The 16,757-nt window shown below is 40.7% G+C and overlaps 2 protein-coding genes across 2 annotated transcripts; both read right to left on the minus strand.

Moving 5' to 3' along the window:
- Positions 1-2,367: 2,367 nt before the first annotated feature.
- LOC123999557 (ferritin, middle subunit-like) lies at positions 2,368-4,318 on the minus strand. Its single transcript, XM_046305446.1, has 4 exons — positions 4,016-4,318; positions 3,488-3,634; positions 3,131-3,256; positions 2,368-2,727 (listed from the first exon to the last, which is right to left on the minus strand). Exons 1-4 carry the CDS (start codon positions 4,115-4,117, stop codon positions 2,572-2,574), a joined length of 531 nt encoding a protein of 176 aa, XP_046161402.1. The 5' UTR covers positions 4,118-4,318; the 3' UTR covers positions 2,368-2,571.
- Positions 4,319-10,810: 6,492 nt separating this feature from the next.
- LOC123999560 (ferritin, middle subunit-like) lies at positions 10,811-12,884 on the minus strand. Its single transcript, XM_046305450.1, has 4 exons — positions 12,525-12,884; positions 11,999-12,145; positions 11,638-11,763; positions 10,811-11,173 (listed from the first exon to the last, which is right to left on the minus strand). The coding sequence occupies exons 1-4, from the start codon at positions 12,624-12,626 to the stop codon at positions 11,018-11,020; spliced, it is 531 nt and encodes a 176-aa protein (XP_046161406.1). The 5' UTR covers positions 12,627-12,884; the 3' UTR covers positions 10,811-11,017.
- Positions 12,885-16,757: the final 3,873 nt, after the last annotated feature.

The following is a 16,757-nucleotide window of genomic DNA, read 5'->3' on the forward strand; positions in this document are numbered from 1 at the left end:
CCTTTACACTGTGCGTCACAAGTTTATTAGACAGCCTAGAGGTCAATCAAAACCTTTAGCCAGCTGTTATGGCACATTTCTCTAGTGATGAAGTTTGGCTCTGACTGACAAATTGTCACTCATTGTGTTTATTTCAGTTGGTAATGCCCAATAGTTCCCCTACAGCAAATTATGAACTGAATACTCAAAGGAATGATTCTACAAGCCTCTTGTTCTTAAGGGGCTTATTTGAGCTGTCATATGGTTGTAACGCTACTGTTACTTTACATAAGTTACTGAACGCTGTCATTTTAGTAATTAACAGGCAAGCCAAACTTTAATACTTGAACTGAGAAATATTGTTTTCAAGATATAGTAAAGGAGTTTCTTGGGGCTAGACCACTTGGTTAAAGGGGAAGATGGTCTAATCGGCAATGGAATTTTCAATTACGCTTCAACTTTATACAACCAATTATCGACATGGTAAAATTGAGTACATTTGTACTGGTATTGAATATCTTGGTTAATATTTGGGGTGAAGTTTCGCAGCTTTGTCATTCTATTTGAAAACATATTTTACACAAAGCCACAAAGAGGGCCAGAGATTTGTAGTCTGATGTACTCAAAAAGGCCACTAAGATGGCATCTGATTAAATTGTATATTCCTTAATTTCCCAGCATTTGTATTTATGGATCCCTATTAGCTGCTGCTTTCAGACTGGGTGGCAATAAATAAGTTAGTCCTAAATACATGAATTTCAAAAACTAAAGGCATTGTATTTGGGACATAAAATAAAAGCACTAAACCCTGAATCTCAACTAATTCTTGTAATGGATAATGTGGAAATGTAACAAGTTGAGAATAAACTTCTGAAATGGTAAAAGCATATGGATACAACACTAGCTAAGATGGGGATAGATCTGTCCATAATAAAGCACTGCTCTGCCTTAACAACGCTATCAACAAGGTAGGTTCTACAGGCCCTTGTTTTGTCGCACCTGGACTACTGTCCAGTCATGTGGTCAGGTGCCACAAAAAAGGACTTAGGAAAATTACAATTGGCCCAGAACTGGCCTGCACGGCTCACACTTAAATGCACAGAGAGCTACCAGACATTCCACCAGGTCTCTTCACAATTCCCAAGTCCAGGACAGACTATGGGAGGTGCACAGTACTACAGAGAGCCATGACATGGCTGCTATTCCACATCAAGTAACTCATGCAAGCAGTAAAGTAAGATTTAAAACCATAAAAACACAATTACATATTCACTATAGATACACACACATTGATTTTGTGTTGTAGATGTGGTGGTAGAGTAGTGGCCTGAGTGGGAACCCTTAATATTTTGTGAAATCTGTTTAATGTAAGGTTAGTTTTAATGTATAGAACTGCCTTTATTTTGCCGGACCCCATGAAGAGTAATAGGGATCCATAAATACAAATGTTGGGAAATTAAGGAATATGCAATTTAATCAGATGCCATCTAGTGGCCTTTTTGAGTACATAGACTACAAATCTCTGGCCCTCTGTGGCTTTGTGTAAAATATGTTTTCAAATAGAATGACAAAGCTGCGAAACTTCACCCCAAATATTAACCAAGATATTCAATACCAGTACAAATGTACTCAATTTTACCATGTCGATAATTGGTTGTATAAAGTTGAAGCGTAATTGAAAATTCCATTGCCGATTAGACCATCTTCCCCTTTAACCAAGTGGTCTAGCCCCAAGAAACTCCTTTACTATATCTTGAAAACAATATTTCTCAGTTCAAGTATTAAAGTTTGGCTTGCCTGTTAATTACCAAAATGACAGCGTTCAGTAACTTAACAGTAGCGTTGTAACCATATGACAGCTCAAATAAGCCCCTTAAGAACGAGGCTTGTAGAATTATTCCTTTGAGTATTCAGTTCATAATTTGCTGTAGGGGAACTATTGGGCATTACCAACTGAAATAAACACAATGAGTGACAATTTGTCAGTCAGAGCCCAACTTCCCATCACTAGAGAAATGTGCCATAACAGCTGGCTAGCGACTTTGATTGACCTCTTGGCTGTCTAATAAACTTGTGATGCACAGCGTAAAGGTCTACATCAATTGTAGGTAACAATTTCACTCCTACGGCGCTAGAGTTGACAGCTGGGTCCTTAATTGACATGGAACTATTACAAGATACAGTAAAGGACAACCTCTGGTCAGAGGTAACATCCTTTATGAAACTCATGTTAAGCTTCTCCTATTGTTATGACCCTCAGCCACTAGTAAGTCTACAATAGTCAGTATTTATCACTGTATGAAGATGCTCAGTAAAAGAGCAAAGCACCTCAATAGACTGATGCCACATCCATTACTACAGGTCAACACTTAGAAAACAGCAACAAACTTCAGTGATATTTTTTTATTGTTTTACAAGAAGCCTTGCCTCCAATACAGTAGTGTTGTGAACAGAAACATCAATGTCACAGCAGTGTTGCAATTCACCAGTTTAACACTCCCCTCCCTATAAAAGCAAAGCCAGGAGGATCTATCAGAGAACCAAGGAGTCCTGGTCTGAGGCTGGAGGCCGTAGCCTGGGGATGAAAGTGGTTTAGCTCTGGCCTCCCAGGGTGTGCTTGTCAAACAGGTACTCTGCCATCTTGTTTTTGACAACATCCATCTTGGTGAGGTTTGTGATGTGGTCACCCAGCTTCTTAATGGCCTCCACCTGCTCATTCAGGTAATGGGTCTCCAGGAAGTCACACAGCTAAAGAGGGAAAACAGGTCAGAAAAGAGAATGAATACAGACTATTGTAACTACAGTAACACGTAGATAATGAGGTGTCAATTTAACTAGACAAGTCCATTGACACTTATTTACAATGGCATCCTAATGTGGAACAATAGGTTAACTGCCTTGTTCAGGGGCAGAACACATTTTTACCTTGTCAGCTCTGGGATTCAATCCAGCAACCTTTAAGGCATAAATCTCTAACCACTAGACAACCTGCATTGTGTGCATCTGTGGACTATTGTGCGCGTGTGAAGAAGCAGGTCAAACAATCCCATGTCATTAGTTATCAGAGCTACAACAACCTGATCATCTCCTGGGACAGTACCTGTATTCTATGTGATACATACATGTGATGTGCGGTTCCACCATAACTTACATGGGGGTCAACCTTGTCAGAGGCAATCTTGTGCAGGTCCAGCAGGGCCTGGTTCACATTCTTCTCCAGCTGCAGAGCACACTGCATGGCCTCCAGCCCATTGCCCCACTCATCACGTTCTGGCTTCTACACAGGACAGAGTGAACACAGAAATGTTAATGACTACTAGCAGAGGTTAAGGTTAAGATAAAGTGAACAGAGTTACACCCCTCACAGTTTCAGTTCAGTGGTTAGAGGCAGTATGTTTAGGACTACTCCAGGTTCTCTATATCAACTGAACGCTGGACACTCCATGGAGTAAAGACATTTTCTATCAGTCTACAATCTAAATGAGTTCCTCGATACTCAGGCGCTCACCTTGATGTCCTGGAGTAAAATGCGTCCACCCCTCTTGTTCTGGAAGGAGAGTAGCTTGTCGGCGTGCTCTCGCTCCTCGTCGCTGTTCTCCTTGAAGAAATGCGCGAAGCCACGCAGAGCCACATCGTCACGGGAGAAATAGAAAGCCTGGGTGGACAAACAAAACAGTGGTTAAAATAAAGTGTGGTTAAAATAATAAGTACCGAACGTGACTGGGCGTTATGTTCATGTTGTGGCAACTAAGCTTGATGATATAGGCATGAATCAGTCTAGTCTGTAGTCTACTTGGTAACCTGACAATTAACCTGTCAAGGAGTTTTTACGCGCGCTGACCAAGGTAGGATAGACTCCCGGCTTCACTTGAATGCTTTACCAACCTGGAGGGTCTTAATAGCCTTGCCAAGTAAAACTCAAATATGTACTTAACGGAGTTGAGGTTATTGGCTACAGAAAAGTCAAGTGAAGTGGAATTTAGGCCCAGGCATAATGACAGGTAGCTCAACAAAACGGTCAACTTGGTAGACTCACCATTGAAGTGTAGGTGTAGGAGGCAAACATCTCCAAGTTGATCATCCGGTTGATGGCAGCTTCGCAATCGTGGTGATAGTTCTGGCGGATCTGAGACTCCATTTTGGCAGATTTTCTTGAATATCTAAAGTAACGGAACAAAAATAGGGTTTATTCGACTATTTTGCTATTATAGTTCAGGTAAGTGTTATGTTATCAATCCAGAATGTTCTATAATGCGGGACGAAGGCAGAAGAGTTCCGTTCAATCACTGTTGAAGCAAGAACTTCTTCATGCGTCTTCTCAGACTTGTGAACTGGAAGGAGCCTTGTTCGCTCTATTTATTGTTCAAAACGGAATGCGTCAGTGAAATAGCCAATCACCTTTAGAAATTCAACAGGAACTATGCGGATCATTTGATGACGATCCCATTCCGCGGGAGTGAATGTAACATTGTGTGTTCTCATGAATTCTTGATAATCGTATAGTTGGCCATCATTGTTCAATAATTGTTTAATCCAAATAATGTTGTTGTCAAACCAGTCCTTTTGATATGGACCCTGATTTAACTTTCATTGTTCATTTGTTTATCTTGTATGGAAGATTCTTTGTCCATGAAATGAAGTGGGCAGAGAACAAACCCCTCTTCACATTATTTAAGATGGAATTTTAATATTGTTTTCAAATTATCAGTAAATGTAAAAACATAAAAGCAATATTCACCATAAAGAGACTCATATCTCCCTCACTAACTTTAAACATCAGCTGTCAGAGCAGGTCACATATCATTGCACCGGTACATAGCCAAATAAAAATACAAATCAAATCAAATCAAAGCCCATCTGTAAGTAGCCCATCCAACTACCTCATCCCCATATTGTTACTTATTGTTTTGCTCCTTTGCACCCCAGTATCTCTACTTGCACATTCATCTTCTGCACATCTATCACTCCAGTGTTTAATTGCTAAATTGTAATCACTTCGCCACTATGGCCAATTTATTGCCCTACCTCCCTAATCTTACCTCATTTGCACACACTGTATATAGATTATTTTTATTGTGTTATTGACTGTACGTTTGTTTATTCCATGTGTAACTGTGTTATTGTTTGTGTCGCACTGCTTTGCTTTATCTTGGCCAGGTCGCAGTTGTAAATGAGAACTTGTTCTCAACTGGCCTACCTGGTTAAATAAAGGTGAAGTAAAAAAAAAATGAAAAATGTTTAACAAATTGAAAAGGAATCTTGATATGTAATACTGTTAGGTTTATGTACTCTTCTTTGTATATATTTTGTATTGTTGTGTTCATAATAATAAATACAAAAAATATATAAAAAATATAAATAAATGATGACCCCACTCATTCACATCACCTATTGCAAAGATATGTATTATATTGACAAGAGAGCCGAGTGACCCATCTAACAATGGAAATACATGTGCTCAACAATTGGAGACAGGCAAGATCATTCTAGCCAATGAGAGGGAAGGCACGAGTGTGAACAACACGCAGAACTTGACATCATTTTTCTCAAAGTTGCCGGAATGCCATGTGCATCCACATATATTAGTACATCTGTTAAAGCTTAAACATTACGAAACTTCTATATGATCAAAATCCACAAGTAATTTGACACTGTTATATACCTCCACACAAAAACGTTTTTATCTCACACGGACAGATTGTGGGTGGAGTAAATGCTCTTGCCTCGACCTCATCTTAATCTGTTTAAAAAATGTTACTTTGTTTATTACGAGAGTGGATACATTTACTTGTTTTGACTAATTATGACAAGAGTTAAGAAAATGTTGAGAGGTGTAATGACTTTTCAAATAAGTTACGTTACACGTTATGTGGGCTGACAACTTTTTAGCTATGCTATCCTTACGAACCGCATAGCATATCATTACAGCAGTATGTTAGCTAGCTACCTAACGTAAAGTTAATTGGCTATTAATACATCAGGATTAGTTAAGTGGTATAGTCATTGTGCGTTCTCAATGGACACTGGAAGTAGCTAGCAAGTTAGCCAGTTAGCTTGGGTGCTTGACTGCCGTTGTGAGGTCAAAATGCTCGGATCAACCCTACTCCTCGGCCAGAGCGGGCTCTGAACGCTCCGAGGGCGAAACGCTTTACATTTACGAATGGACAATCTGACAACGCTCTGAATTTACGAACGCCGAGAGCGTGCTCTGGCACTCCAGATTTAATTTACAAACACACCCGAAATCGTACGATGTCTCGCTAGTAATTAGTTATGCTAGCAAGACGCATAGAAACACCATCAGCTTCAGCAGTAGACAGGTGAAACGCTCGTAAGCTCATCTAGAAGTTTACAGTTCTTTTACAGTATACTCAAATGTAACTTTATTTAACTAGGCAAGTCAGTTAAGAACAAATTCGCCTACTCCAGCCAAACCCGGACGACGCTGGGCCAATCACAGCCAGATGTGATACAGCCTGGATTCAAACCAGGTAAAAGTGATGCCGCTTGCACTGGGAGGCGGTGCCTTTGACTGCTGCGCCACTCGGGAGCCCTATGAACTAATAGTATATAGTATGCAGTATGTATGTTAGAATTGGTAATCGAACACTACTTAGGTCTTCTGGGGCAGTATGCATCAAGCCTCTCAGAGTAAGAGTGCCGATTTAGGATCAGTTTAGCCTTTTAGATCACATTGAATAACATTACATTGATGGGGAAGCTCCTCCCCCCAGCAGCCACCCAGCCCCTGATCTTTCCTGGCCTAGTATGTAAGGTAGTGCCTCTATTCCATTTTTTTGAGGACAGGACCCCCTTTCTCCTAAAATGTAAGCCAAAACAGGCTCTATCTATCAGTTTGTCATAGCTACTATCTAGGTGCATTGTTTGATGAACAATTATGAAGCTGCTTCAAATGGGGGTAAGGGTCTTCAACATAGATAATCCTTGAAATATGTGCCCTGCTTTCTGTTACTTTTATCAACTGTTTTAGACTCAACCTCAGTTTATAGTGTAATGTTTTCATTATGAGTGCAAACAAAGTTTTGCAGACAATGAGACAAAGCTTCTTCAGACTGTTGGGAGTGACAGTAGACTTATGCTTAAACTGGTGTTACAAAAAGGGCTGTGACATACTTGGCATTCCTTCTTTTTTTTGCGAAAAGGGACATCACCTGTTGACTAAATGATGTGTCATGCTTAAAGGATAATTTAGGGTGAGCATATAACGCAAACGTCTAGCATCACAAAGGTTGCCCTTTAACCTAACTCCTAACCTTAACCTTAGACCTAACCTTAACCCCTAGCCTAGCTAATTTCAGCCACCTAGCTAACGCTAGCACCTAGCTAACGCTAGCACCTAGCCACCGCTAGCACCTAGCCACAACAAATTGGAATTCGTAAGATATCATATGTTTAGCAAATAGTAACATATTGTAAAAATTGCAATTAGTAAAATATAATATGAAAAGGATGATGGACATCCACAAATTAATACATACCATACAAAACATATCATACTAATGGGAGTATCCTGAATGTACTTTTACTATGTTACGTCTACCCCTGAGTCCAGATTGTTCTAAGTGACCATATTTTAGCAGAAGGGAAAACATAGCATTAAAAATGAAAATGACATAGAATTGTCTTCATTTTTTAAATGCAATTTATTTCTGTAATGTTCAAAACCGAGAACCTGTGTTAAGTTGTTAGTCATGACAGGGTCCATCATGTGACCAGCTGCACAAAGTTATAAACAGTAAGTAATACTGTAAATGATTAACCATTACATAACTCTTTCTATTTAAGTTCTGAAGGGTGACAGAGTGTTTTTAGTCGGTACTCTTTCCCCCTTCCCCACTCTCCCAATTGCTCCCTCCCACTCTTTTTACCAGGGGCGCAACATTGGTTTTAGATGTGGAGGGGACATATATATTTATATATTTTTTGGGTCGAATAAACACAGCAAAGAGCCTACCCGACTGCTCGGAGGCATCCGCATGGTTCTAAAGCACACCGTTGCCTCGTTTTGTATCACATTCCAATGATAAAACTGGGGAGGGGACAAAAATACATGTCACCAGTGAAATTAGCACCCCTGCTTATTCCTGTCATAACCTCCTGTTGGTTCTACTACAGTATGGAATGACTCAGGCTCTGCCCTGGCTGTATTTCTGCCTTGTCATTGTGACTCAGCATTCTGGAGTCCCCCCCCCCCTCCAATGGGAAGTCAACGCATTGATGTCTGCTTAAGGAGCCACCTCCTAAATCAGACAGTGGTACACGTCCTGAGTTAACTATCTTCATTCATATACTATGCAATTTACATATACTTTGTAACTTACTAAGGCATTTTAAAACAAATAGCTGTGAATGGTTGTTTTTGGTGAAATTAAGGGAAAATACAACAAATTTCCAGAAAATGTTGTCAGTTCAGTCAATCAGAACTCAAATAGCAATATTTTTCTGTATTACTTTAAATTGTTGGTCTAACTACAACAGTTCAGAAAGTCACCACCAATGTCAAAACCCATTATTCTATATACACTGCTCAAAAGAATAAAGGGAACACTTAAACAACACAGTGTAACTCCAAGTCAATCACACTTTTGTGAAATCAAACTGTCCAATTAGGAAGCACCACTGATTGACAAATTTCACATGCTGTTGTGCAAATTGAATAGACAACAGGTGGAAATTATCGGCACTTAGCAAGACACCCCCAATAAAGGAGTGGTTCTGCAGGTGGTGACCATAGACCACTTCTCAGTTCCTATGCTTCCTGGCTGATGTTTTGGTCACTTTTGAATGCTGGCGGTGCTTTCACTCTAGTGGTAGCATGAGACAGAGTCTACAACCCACACAAGTGGCTCAGGTAGTGCAGCTCATCCAGGATGGCACATCAATGCAAGCTGTGGCAAGGTTTGCTGTGTCTGTCAGCGTAGTGTCCAGAGCATGGAGGCGCTACCAGGAGACAGGCCAGTATATCAGGAGACGTGGAGGAGGCCGTAGGAGGGCAACAACCCAGCAGCAGGACCGCTACCTCCGCCTGTGCAAGGAGGAGCAGGTGGAGCACTGCCAGAGCCCTGCAAAAAGACCTCCAGCAGGCCACAAATGTGCATGTGTCTGCTCAAACGGTCAGAAACAGACTCCATGAGGGTGGTAGGAGGGACCGACATCCACAGGTGGGGGTTGTGCTTACAGCCAAACACCGTGCAGGACGTTTGGCATTCTCCAGAGAACACCAAGATTGGCAAATTCGCCACTGGCGCCCTGTGCTCTTCACAGATGAAAGCAGGTTCACACTGTGCACATGTGACAGACGTGACAGTCTGGAGACGCCGTGGAGAACGTTCTGCAGCCTGCAACATCCTCCAGCATGACCTGTTTGGCGGTGGGTCAGTCATGGTGTGGGGTGGCATTTCTTTGGGGGGCCGCACAGCCCTCCATGTGCTCGCCAGAGGTAGCCTGACTGCCATTAGGTACCGAGATGAGATCCTCAGACCCCTTGTTAGACCATATGCTGGTGCGGTTGGCCCAGAGTTCCTCCTAATGCAAGACAATGCTAGACCTCATGTGGCTGGAGTGTGTCAGCAGTTCCTGCAAGAGGAAGGCATTGATGCATGCTATGGACTGGCCTGCCCGTTCCCCAGACCTGAATCCAATTGAGCACATCTGGGACATCATGTCTCGCTCCATCCACCAACGCCACGTTGCACCACAGACTGTCCAGGAGTTGGCGGATGCTTTAGTCCAGGTCTGGGAGATCCCTCAGGGGACCTTCTGCCACCTCATTAGGAGCATTCCCAGGCATTGTATTGAGGTCAAACAGGCACGTGGAGGCGACACACTACTGAGCCTCATTTTGACTTGTTTTAAGGACATTTAAGTTGGATCAGCCTGTAGTGTGGTTTTCCACTTTAATTCTGAGTGAGACTCCAAATCCAGACCTCCATGGGTTGATAAATTTGATTTCCATTGATCATGTGTGATTTGTCAGCACATTCAACTATGTAAAGAAATGTAATAAGAATATTTTCAGTCAGTTCCTATTCTTTTGAGCAGTGTATATACCAAGATATTATATACCATACAAATGTACTCAATTTTACGATGTCAATACTTGGTTGTATAATCAATAAAGTTAAGAGTAATTGAAAATGCCATTGCTGATTAAACAGTTCTCATTAGGCTATTTTCCCCTTTAACCAAGTGGTCTAGCCACCAGAAACTCCTTCACTACATCTTGAAAACAATATTTCTCAATTAAAGTATTAAAGTTTGGCTTGCCTGTTAATTACCAAAGTAACAGCGTTGCAACCATATGACAGCTCCAATAAGTCCCTTAAGAACAAGGCTTGTAGAATCATTCCTTTGAGTATTCAGTTCATAATTTGCTGTAGGGGAACTATTGGGCATTACCAACTGAAATAAACACAATGAGTGACAATTTGTCAGTCAGAGCCCAACTTCCCATCACTAGAGAAATGTGCCATAACAGCTGGCTAACGGTTTTGATTGACCTCTTGGCTGTCTAATAAACTTGTGATGCACAGAGTAAAGGTCTACATCAATTGTAGGTAACAATTTCACTCCTACGGAGCTAGAGTTGACAGCTGGGTCCTTAATTGACATGGCACTATTACAAGATACAGTAAAGGACACCCTGTGGTCAGAGGTAACATCCTTTATGAAACTCATGTTAAACTTCTATTGTTATGACCCTCAGTCACTAGTAGGTCTACAATTGTCAGTATTTATCACAGGTATGAAGACGCTCGGTAAAAGAGCACCTCAAGACTGTTACAACATCCATTACTACAGGTCAACAAACTTCAGTGATATTTTTTAATTGTTTTACAAGAAGCCTTGCCTCCAATACAGTAGTGTCGTGAACAGAAACATCAATGTCACAGCAGTGTTGCAATTCACCAGTTTAACACTCTCCCCTTCCCTATAAAAGCAAAGCCAGGATGATCTATCAGAGAAGCCAGGAGTCCTGGTCTGAGGCTGGAGGCCATAGCCTGGGGATGGAAGTGGTTTAGCTCTGGCCTCCCAGGGTGTGCTTGTCAAACAGGTACTCTGCCATCTTGTTTTTGACAGCATCCATCTTGGTGAGGTTGGTGATGTAGTCTCCCAGCTTCTTAATGGCCTCCACCTGCTCATTCAGGTAATGGGTCTCCAGGAAGTCACACAGCTAAAGAGGGAAAACACAGGTCAGACAAGAGAATGAATACAGACTACTGTAACTACAGTAACAGACAAGAGCCTGGTGGTAATGGCATAAGTGTAGATAATGAGGTGTCAATTTTTTTAACGAGACAAGTCCGTTAAAACACTTATTTACAATGGCATCCTAATGTGGAACAATTGGTTAACTGCCTTGTTCAGGGGCAGAACACATTTTTACCTTCTCAGCTCTGGGATTCAACCCAGCAACCTTTGTTACTGGCCCAAAGCTCTAACCACTAGACAACCTGCCGCCCCTTATGCATTAGCTGCATTGTGTGCATCTGTGGACTATTGTGCGCGTGTGAAGAAGCAGGTCAAACAATCCCATGTCATTAGTTATCAGAACTACAACAACCTGATCATCTCCTGGGACAGTACCTGTATTCTATGTGATACAGACATGTGATGTGCGGTTCCACCATAACTTACATGGGGGTCAACCTTGTCAGAGGCAATCTTGTGCAGGTCCAGCAGGGCCTGGTTCACATTCTTCTCCAGCTGCAGAGCACACTGCATGGCCTCCAGCCCATTGCCCCACTCATCACGTTCTGGCTTCTACACAGGACAGAGTGAACACAGAAATGTTAATGACTACTAGCAGAGGTTAAGGTTAAGATAAAGTGAACAGAGTTACACCCCTCACAGTTTCAGTTCAGTGGTTAGAGGCAGTATGTTTAGGACTACTCCAGGTTCTCTCCATCAACTAAACTCTGGAGACACTTTCCTCCATGGAGTAAAGACATTTTCTATCAGTCTACAATCTAAATGTGTTTGATGCTCAGGCGCTCACCTTGATGTCCTGGAGTAAAATGCGTCCACCTCGCTTGTTCTGGAAGGAGAGTAGCTTGTCGGCGTGCTCCCGCTCCTCGTCGCTGTTCTCCTTGAAGAAATGCGCGAAACCAGGCAGAGCCACATCGTCACGGGAGAAATAGAAAGCCTGGGTGGATAAACAAAACATTGTAGTTAGAAAAATAAAAAAAATGACAGCATTCTGTTCTTGTTGTGGCAACTAGGCTTGATGATATAGGGATGAATCAGTCTAGTCCGTTGTCTATTTGGTAACCTGACATTTAACCTGTGAAGGAGTTGTTACGCGCTCTGACAGAGGTAGGATAGATTTCCAACTTCATTTGAATGCTATATCTAACTGGAGGGTCTCAATAGTAAAACTCAAATGTACTTCACGGAGTTCAGGTTATTTGCTATTAATTCTCTAGACCTACAGAAAAATCAAGTGAAAAAGAGCAATTTAGGACAAGGCATAAAAATAATACACAGGTAGATCAACAACACGGTCATCTTGGTAGACTCCTTACCATTGAGGTGTAGGTGTAGGAGGCAAACATCTCCAAGTTGATCATCCGGTTGATGGCAGCTTCGCAATCGTTGTGATAGTTCTGGCGGATCTGAGACTCCATCTTGGCAGATTTTTATTTGATATCAAAATGAAAAGTTACAAAAATAGTGTTTCTTAAACTATATTGCTATTATAGTTCAAGTAAGTGCTATGTCATCAATCCGTAATGTTCTATAATGCGGGACGAAGGCAGAGGAGTTCCGTTCAATCACTGTTGAAGCAAGAACTTCTTCATGCGTCTTCTCAGACTTGTGTACTGGAAGGAGCCTTGTTCGCTCTATTTATTGTTCCAAACGGAATACGTCAGTGGAATCCACCCTCACAGAGCGTAGCCAATCAACTTTAGAATTTCAACAGGACCTAGGCGGGCCATTTAAAGACGAGCCCACTCATACACATCCCCTAAGCAAAGATTATTTATTATATTGACAAGAGAGTCGAGTGACCACTCTATCAATGGAAATACATGTGCTCAACGAATGAAGACAGGTAGATCAGGTGGGACCATTCTAGCCAATGAGAGGGCAGGTACGTGTGTGACTTCATTTTTCTCAAAGTTTCCGGAATACCACATACATCCACATATATCAGTACATTTGTAAAAGCTTAAACATTACGAAACTTCTATTCGATCATAATCCTCAAGTAATTTGAAAGAAAACGGGCTTATCTCACGCGAAAAGATTTTGGGCAGAGTAAATGCTCTCCCTTGACCTCTTCATCTCAGACTGTTAATTTTTGTTTACAACGTTGTTTATTACAAAGTAACATTCTATTGGAAACAACTAAAGCAGTAGTATCAGCTAAAAGCTCAAGCAATGCTACAGTGCACGTCTAACTACAAAAGTTATCGTTGAAAAATGTGTGTGTGTTATATCCTTAGAAGAAAATAGAAAGAATTTGAACACTCATTCTAATATTAGGCTAATTGAGAAATAGTCTACGTCTACGTTTGATTTAGGATATAAAAGGAATTGAACTTTGAGATGCCTTTCTGTAAACTTCTGTTTCATTCTCTAAGAGCACATGTTTCAATAACATTGTAGCTTAATTGTTTACATTTTCCAGAATGCAGCTGGTTTATCACACTTTTTTAAAATATCAGCTCAATTTTCAGTATGAGGTATGGGAATACAGTAGTGGACAGAGAAAGAAAGGATGGCTTTTATAGTTGCAAAGTTGATAATTAGCTAAAAAGCTGAAGTTGTCCATGATATAATAATAATTGAGCTGAGCGGGAACTGTACTTCCTCAGTGGTAGTGAGGCGAGCAGGCCAGAGGTGGATGAACGCAGTGCCCTTATTTGGGTGTAGGGCCTGATCAGAGCCTGGAGGTACTGAGGTGCCGTTCCCCTCACAGCTCCGTAGGCAAGCACCATGGTCTTGTAGCGGATGCGAGCTTCAACTGGAAGCCAGTGGAGAGAGCGGAGGAGCGGGGTGACGTGAGAGAACTTGGGAAGGTTGAACACTAGACGGGCTGCGGCGTTCTGGATGAGTTGTAGGGGTTTAATGGCACAGGCAGGGAGCCCAGCCAACAGCGAGTTGCAGTAATCCAGACGGGAGATGACAAGTGCCTGGATTAGGACCTGCGCCGCTTCCTGTGTGAGGCAGGGTCGTACTCACTACCCTGGCATTACAAGCTCCATGCTCTACCAACTGAGCTACAGAAATGAGTGATGAGTTGCAAGCAACTTTTGGGATGCTAGACGTTCACGTTACATGCTCACCCAAACTTATACTTTAGGCATGACACATAATTTAGTCAAAAAGTGATATCCCTTTTCACAAAAAAAAGAAGGAATGCCAAGTATGACACAGCCCTTGTTGTAACACTGGTTTAAGCATGAGTCTACTGCCACTTCCAACAGTCTGAAGAGGCTTCGTCTCATTGTCTCCAAAACTTTGTTTGCACTCATAATGAAAGCATTACGCTTCATAATTTTTCAACAAACAATGAACCTAAATAGTAGCTATGACAAACTGATAGACAGAGCCTGTTTTGGCTTACATTTTAGGAAAAAGGTGGCCCTGTTCTACAACAATTGGAGTAGAGGCACTACCTTACATACTAGGCCAGGAAAGATCAGGGGCCTCGTGGCTGCTGGGTGGAGGAGCTTCCCCATCAATGTAATGTTATTCAATGTGATCTAAAAGGCTAAACTGATCCTAAATCGGCACTCTTTCTCTGAGAGGCTTGATGCATACTGACCCAGAAGAGCTAAGTAGTGTTATCACATTACAATTACACAAGGACCTTAAGGGACATGCATATACTTACAATTCTAACAGCTTTTTTGTTAGTAGAGCATTTAACCGTCTTAAAATACAGTTCAATTTCTTTTTGTAGGATACGAAAATGTGGTTTTCTGTTTGTAAATTTACATTTGTGTATATGAAATTTGGATAAAAAATAATGAAATTAATTACATAAAAATGATTCCGCTTATTTCTATTGTATGTAAAGAATCCAAACAGTACATCTCTCCACAATAGTGTAAAATCTTCATAAATGTGTTCAATTACAAACCTACTGATGTCTTGCCACAGTTTTCTTACATGCATACAATGCCAAAAAAGATGCACAACTGTTTCTGGGTGGCCATTGCAAAAGGAGCAATTTGAGTTGATGTTTTCCTTAAACTTCTTCATATAGTGGTTGGCAGGATAATAATTATGAATAATTTTAAAGGAAACTTCCTTAATTTTGTTAACAAGTAGGTATGTTTGTGGCAACATCCAAACTCTTTTCCAACAGATATTATCAATAAATCCATTCCAATAAGGCATGACATAAGGTATAGATACAACATCCTGCTGAAACAACGGATCGTATCGCTCTGTTGTTGAATGGACCAAAAGAGAAACAAATCTTTCCTACTGATGAGTCAACAGGGTCAATAGAAGGTAGGCTCTGAGGGTCAGGTCTTGACATGTTCCTGAATAACATAGCAACACCTGAGGGAATGGCATCTAAAACAATTGCAAAATCTTTAGGTGTTACAGGGACCTTGTAAAGTGATAAGAATTCTTTATAACTGAGTAAAAGACCCTCTGCATTTACCAGTTGGCTCACCAATAGGATATTATTTCTGAACCAATATTCTAAAAACAGAGAGGTATTTTTATACAATATATCCCGATTATTCCATATATATATCTGTGTGGAGAAAAATTGTGTTTATAAATTAAGGACCATGACAAGAAAACCTGCCGATGAAAAGCAGAAAGTTTCACTGGAACTTTGTCAATATTATAATTGCAAAACAACATGAAGTTAAGGCCACCAAAAGTAGAGAAGACATGATGAGGAATTAAATTCCAGATAGAAGTGGGTCTTCTTAGGAATTGTTTTATCCAATTGATCTTGAAAGTATTATTTAAAGTAGTAAAATCCAGAAAATTCAGTCCACCATTCTCATAAGTGTTCATTACAACAGTTTTCCTAATGTAATGGGTACGGTTTCTCCAAAGAAAGTTGAAAAGCATCTGGTCTATCTCCGTGCTTATTTTACGGTCAAGATATAAAGATAGAGCACCATATGTAAGTCTAGAGATACCTTCAGCCTTGGTTATTAGGACTCTACCTTTTAAAGATAAGTCCCTCTGTAACCATTGATTTAGTTTCTTCTGGTTTTTTTTAATAATAGGGTTAAAATTTAGTAAGCCTCTAGACTTCTGATCCTTTGTAATGGTTATGCCTAAATATGTAAGTTCTTCTTTTACTGGAATACCATAATATGAAGGTGTCACACAATCTTTGACAGCCAAGAGTTCACATTTCTTAATGTTAAGAAATAGACCAGACGCTTTGGAAAAGGATTGTATCACATTGATCGATATGGGAAATTGGTTAGCGTCTTTCAGAAAAAGTGTAGTATCGTCAGCCTGCTGACTTATAATAATTTCTTTACCAGCTATGGAAATACCTTGTACAGGACTATTATTTAAAGAATTTGCAAGAAGTTGGGTGATTAATAAAAACAGGTACGGAGAGATAGGACAACCTTGCCTAATTCCTCTCTTTACCTCAAATCTAGGTGAGGTGCCATATTTCAATTTGATAGAGCTGTTACCATTTGCATAGAGAGGTCTTAATAGCCTTACAGAAAAAAATCCCCAAAGCCAAGTCTCTCAAGGGAGTGGAAGAGAAACGGATGCTCTACTGTGTCAAATGCTTTATAAAAATCTAAAAA

Source organism: Oncorhynchus gorbuscha, linkage group LG16, assembly GCF_021184085.1.
Source record: "Oncorhynchus gorbuscha isolate QuinsamMale2020 ecotype Even-year linkage group LG16, OgorEven_v1.0, whole genome shotgun sequence".
NCBI classification, from domain to species: domain Eukaryota; kingdom Metazoa; phylum Chordata; class Actinopteri; order Salmoniformes; family Salmonidae; genus Oncorhynchus; species Oncorhynchus gorbuscha.

Bases quoted from the DNA above. Each gene is read 5' to 3' on its own strand.
- LOC123999560 (XM_046305450.1), bottom strand. From the start codon at position 12,626: ATGGAGTCTCAGATCCGCCAGAACTATCACAACGATTGCGAAGCTGCC. The intron at 12,146-12,524 runs GTAAGGAGTCTA...TTATCCACCCAG, and splicing joins CCTACACCTACACCTCAATG to GCTTTCTATTTCTCCCGTGA. The intron at 11,174-11,637 runs GTAAGTTATGGT...TTCCCTCTTTAG, and splicing joins CTGACAAGGTTGACCCCCAT to CTGTGTGACTTCCTGGAGAC.
- LOC123999557 (XM_046305446.1), bottom strand. From the start codon at position 4,117: ATGGAGTCTCAGATCCGCCAGAACTATCACCACGATTGCGAAGCTGCC. The intron at 3,257-3,487 runs GTGAGCGCCTGA...TGTCCTGTGTAG, and splicing joins TTTTACTCCAGGACATCAAG to AAGCCAGAACGTGATGAGTG. The intron at 2,728-3,130 runs GTAAGTTATGGT...TTCCCTCTTTAG, and splicing joins CTGACAAGGTTGACCCCCAT to CTGTGTGACTTCCTGGAGAC.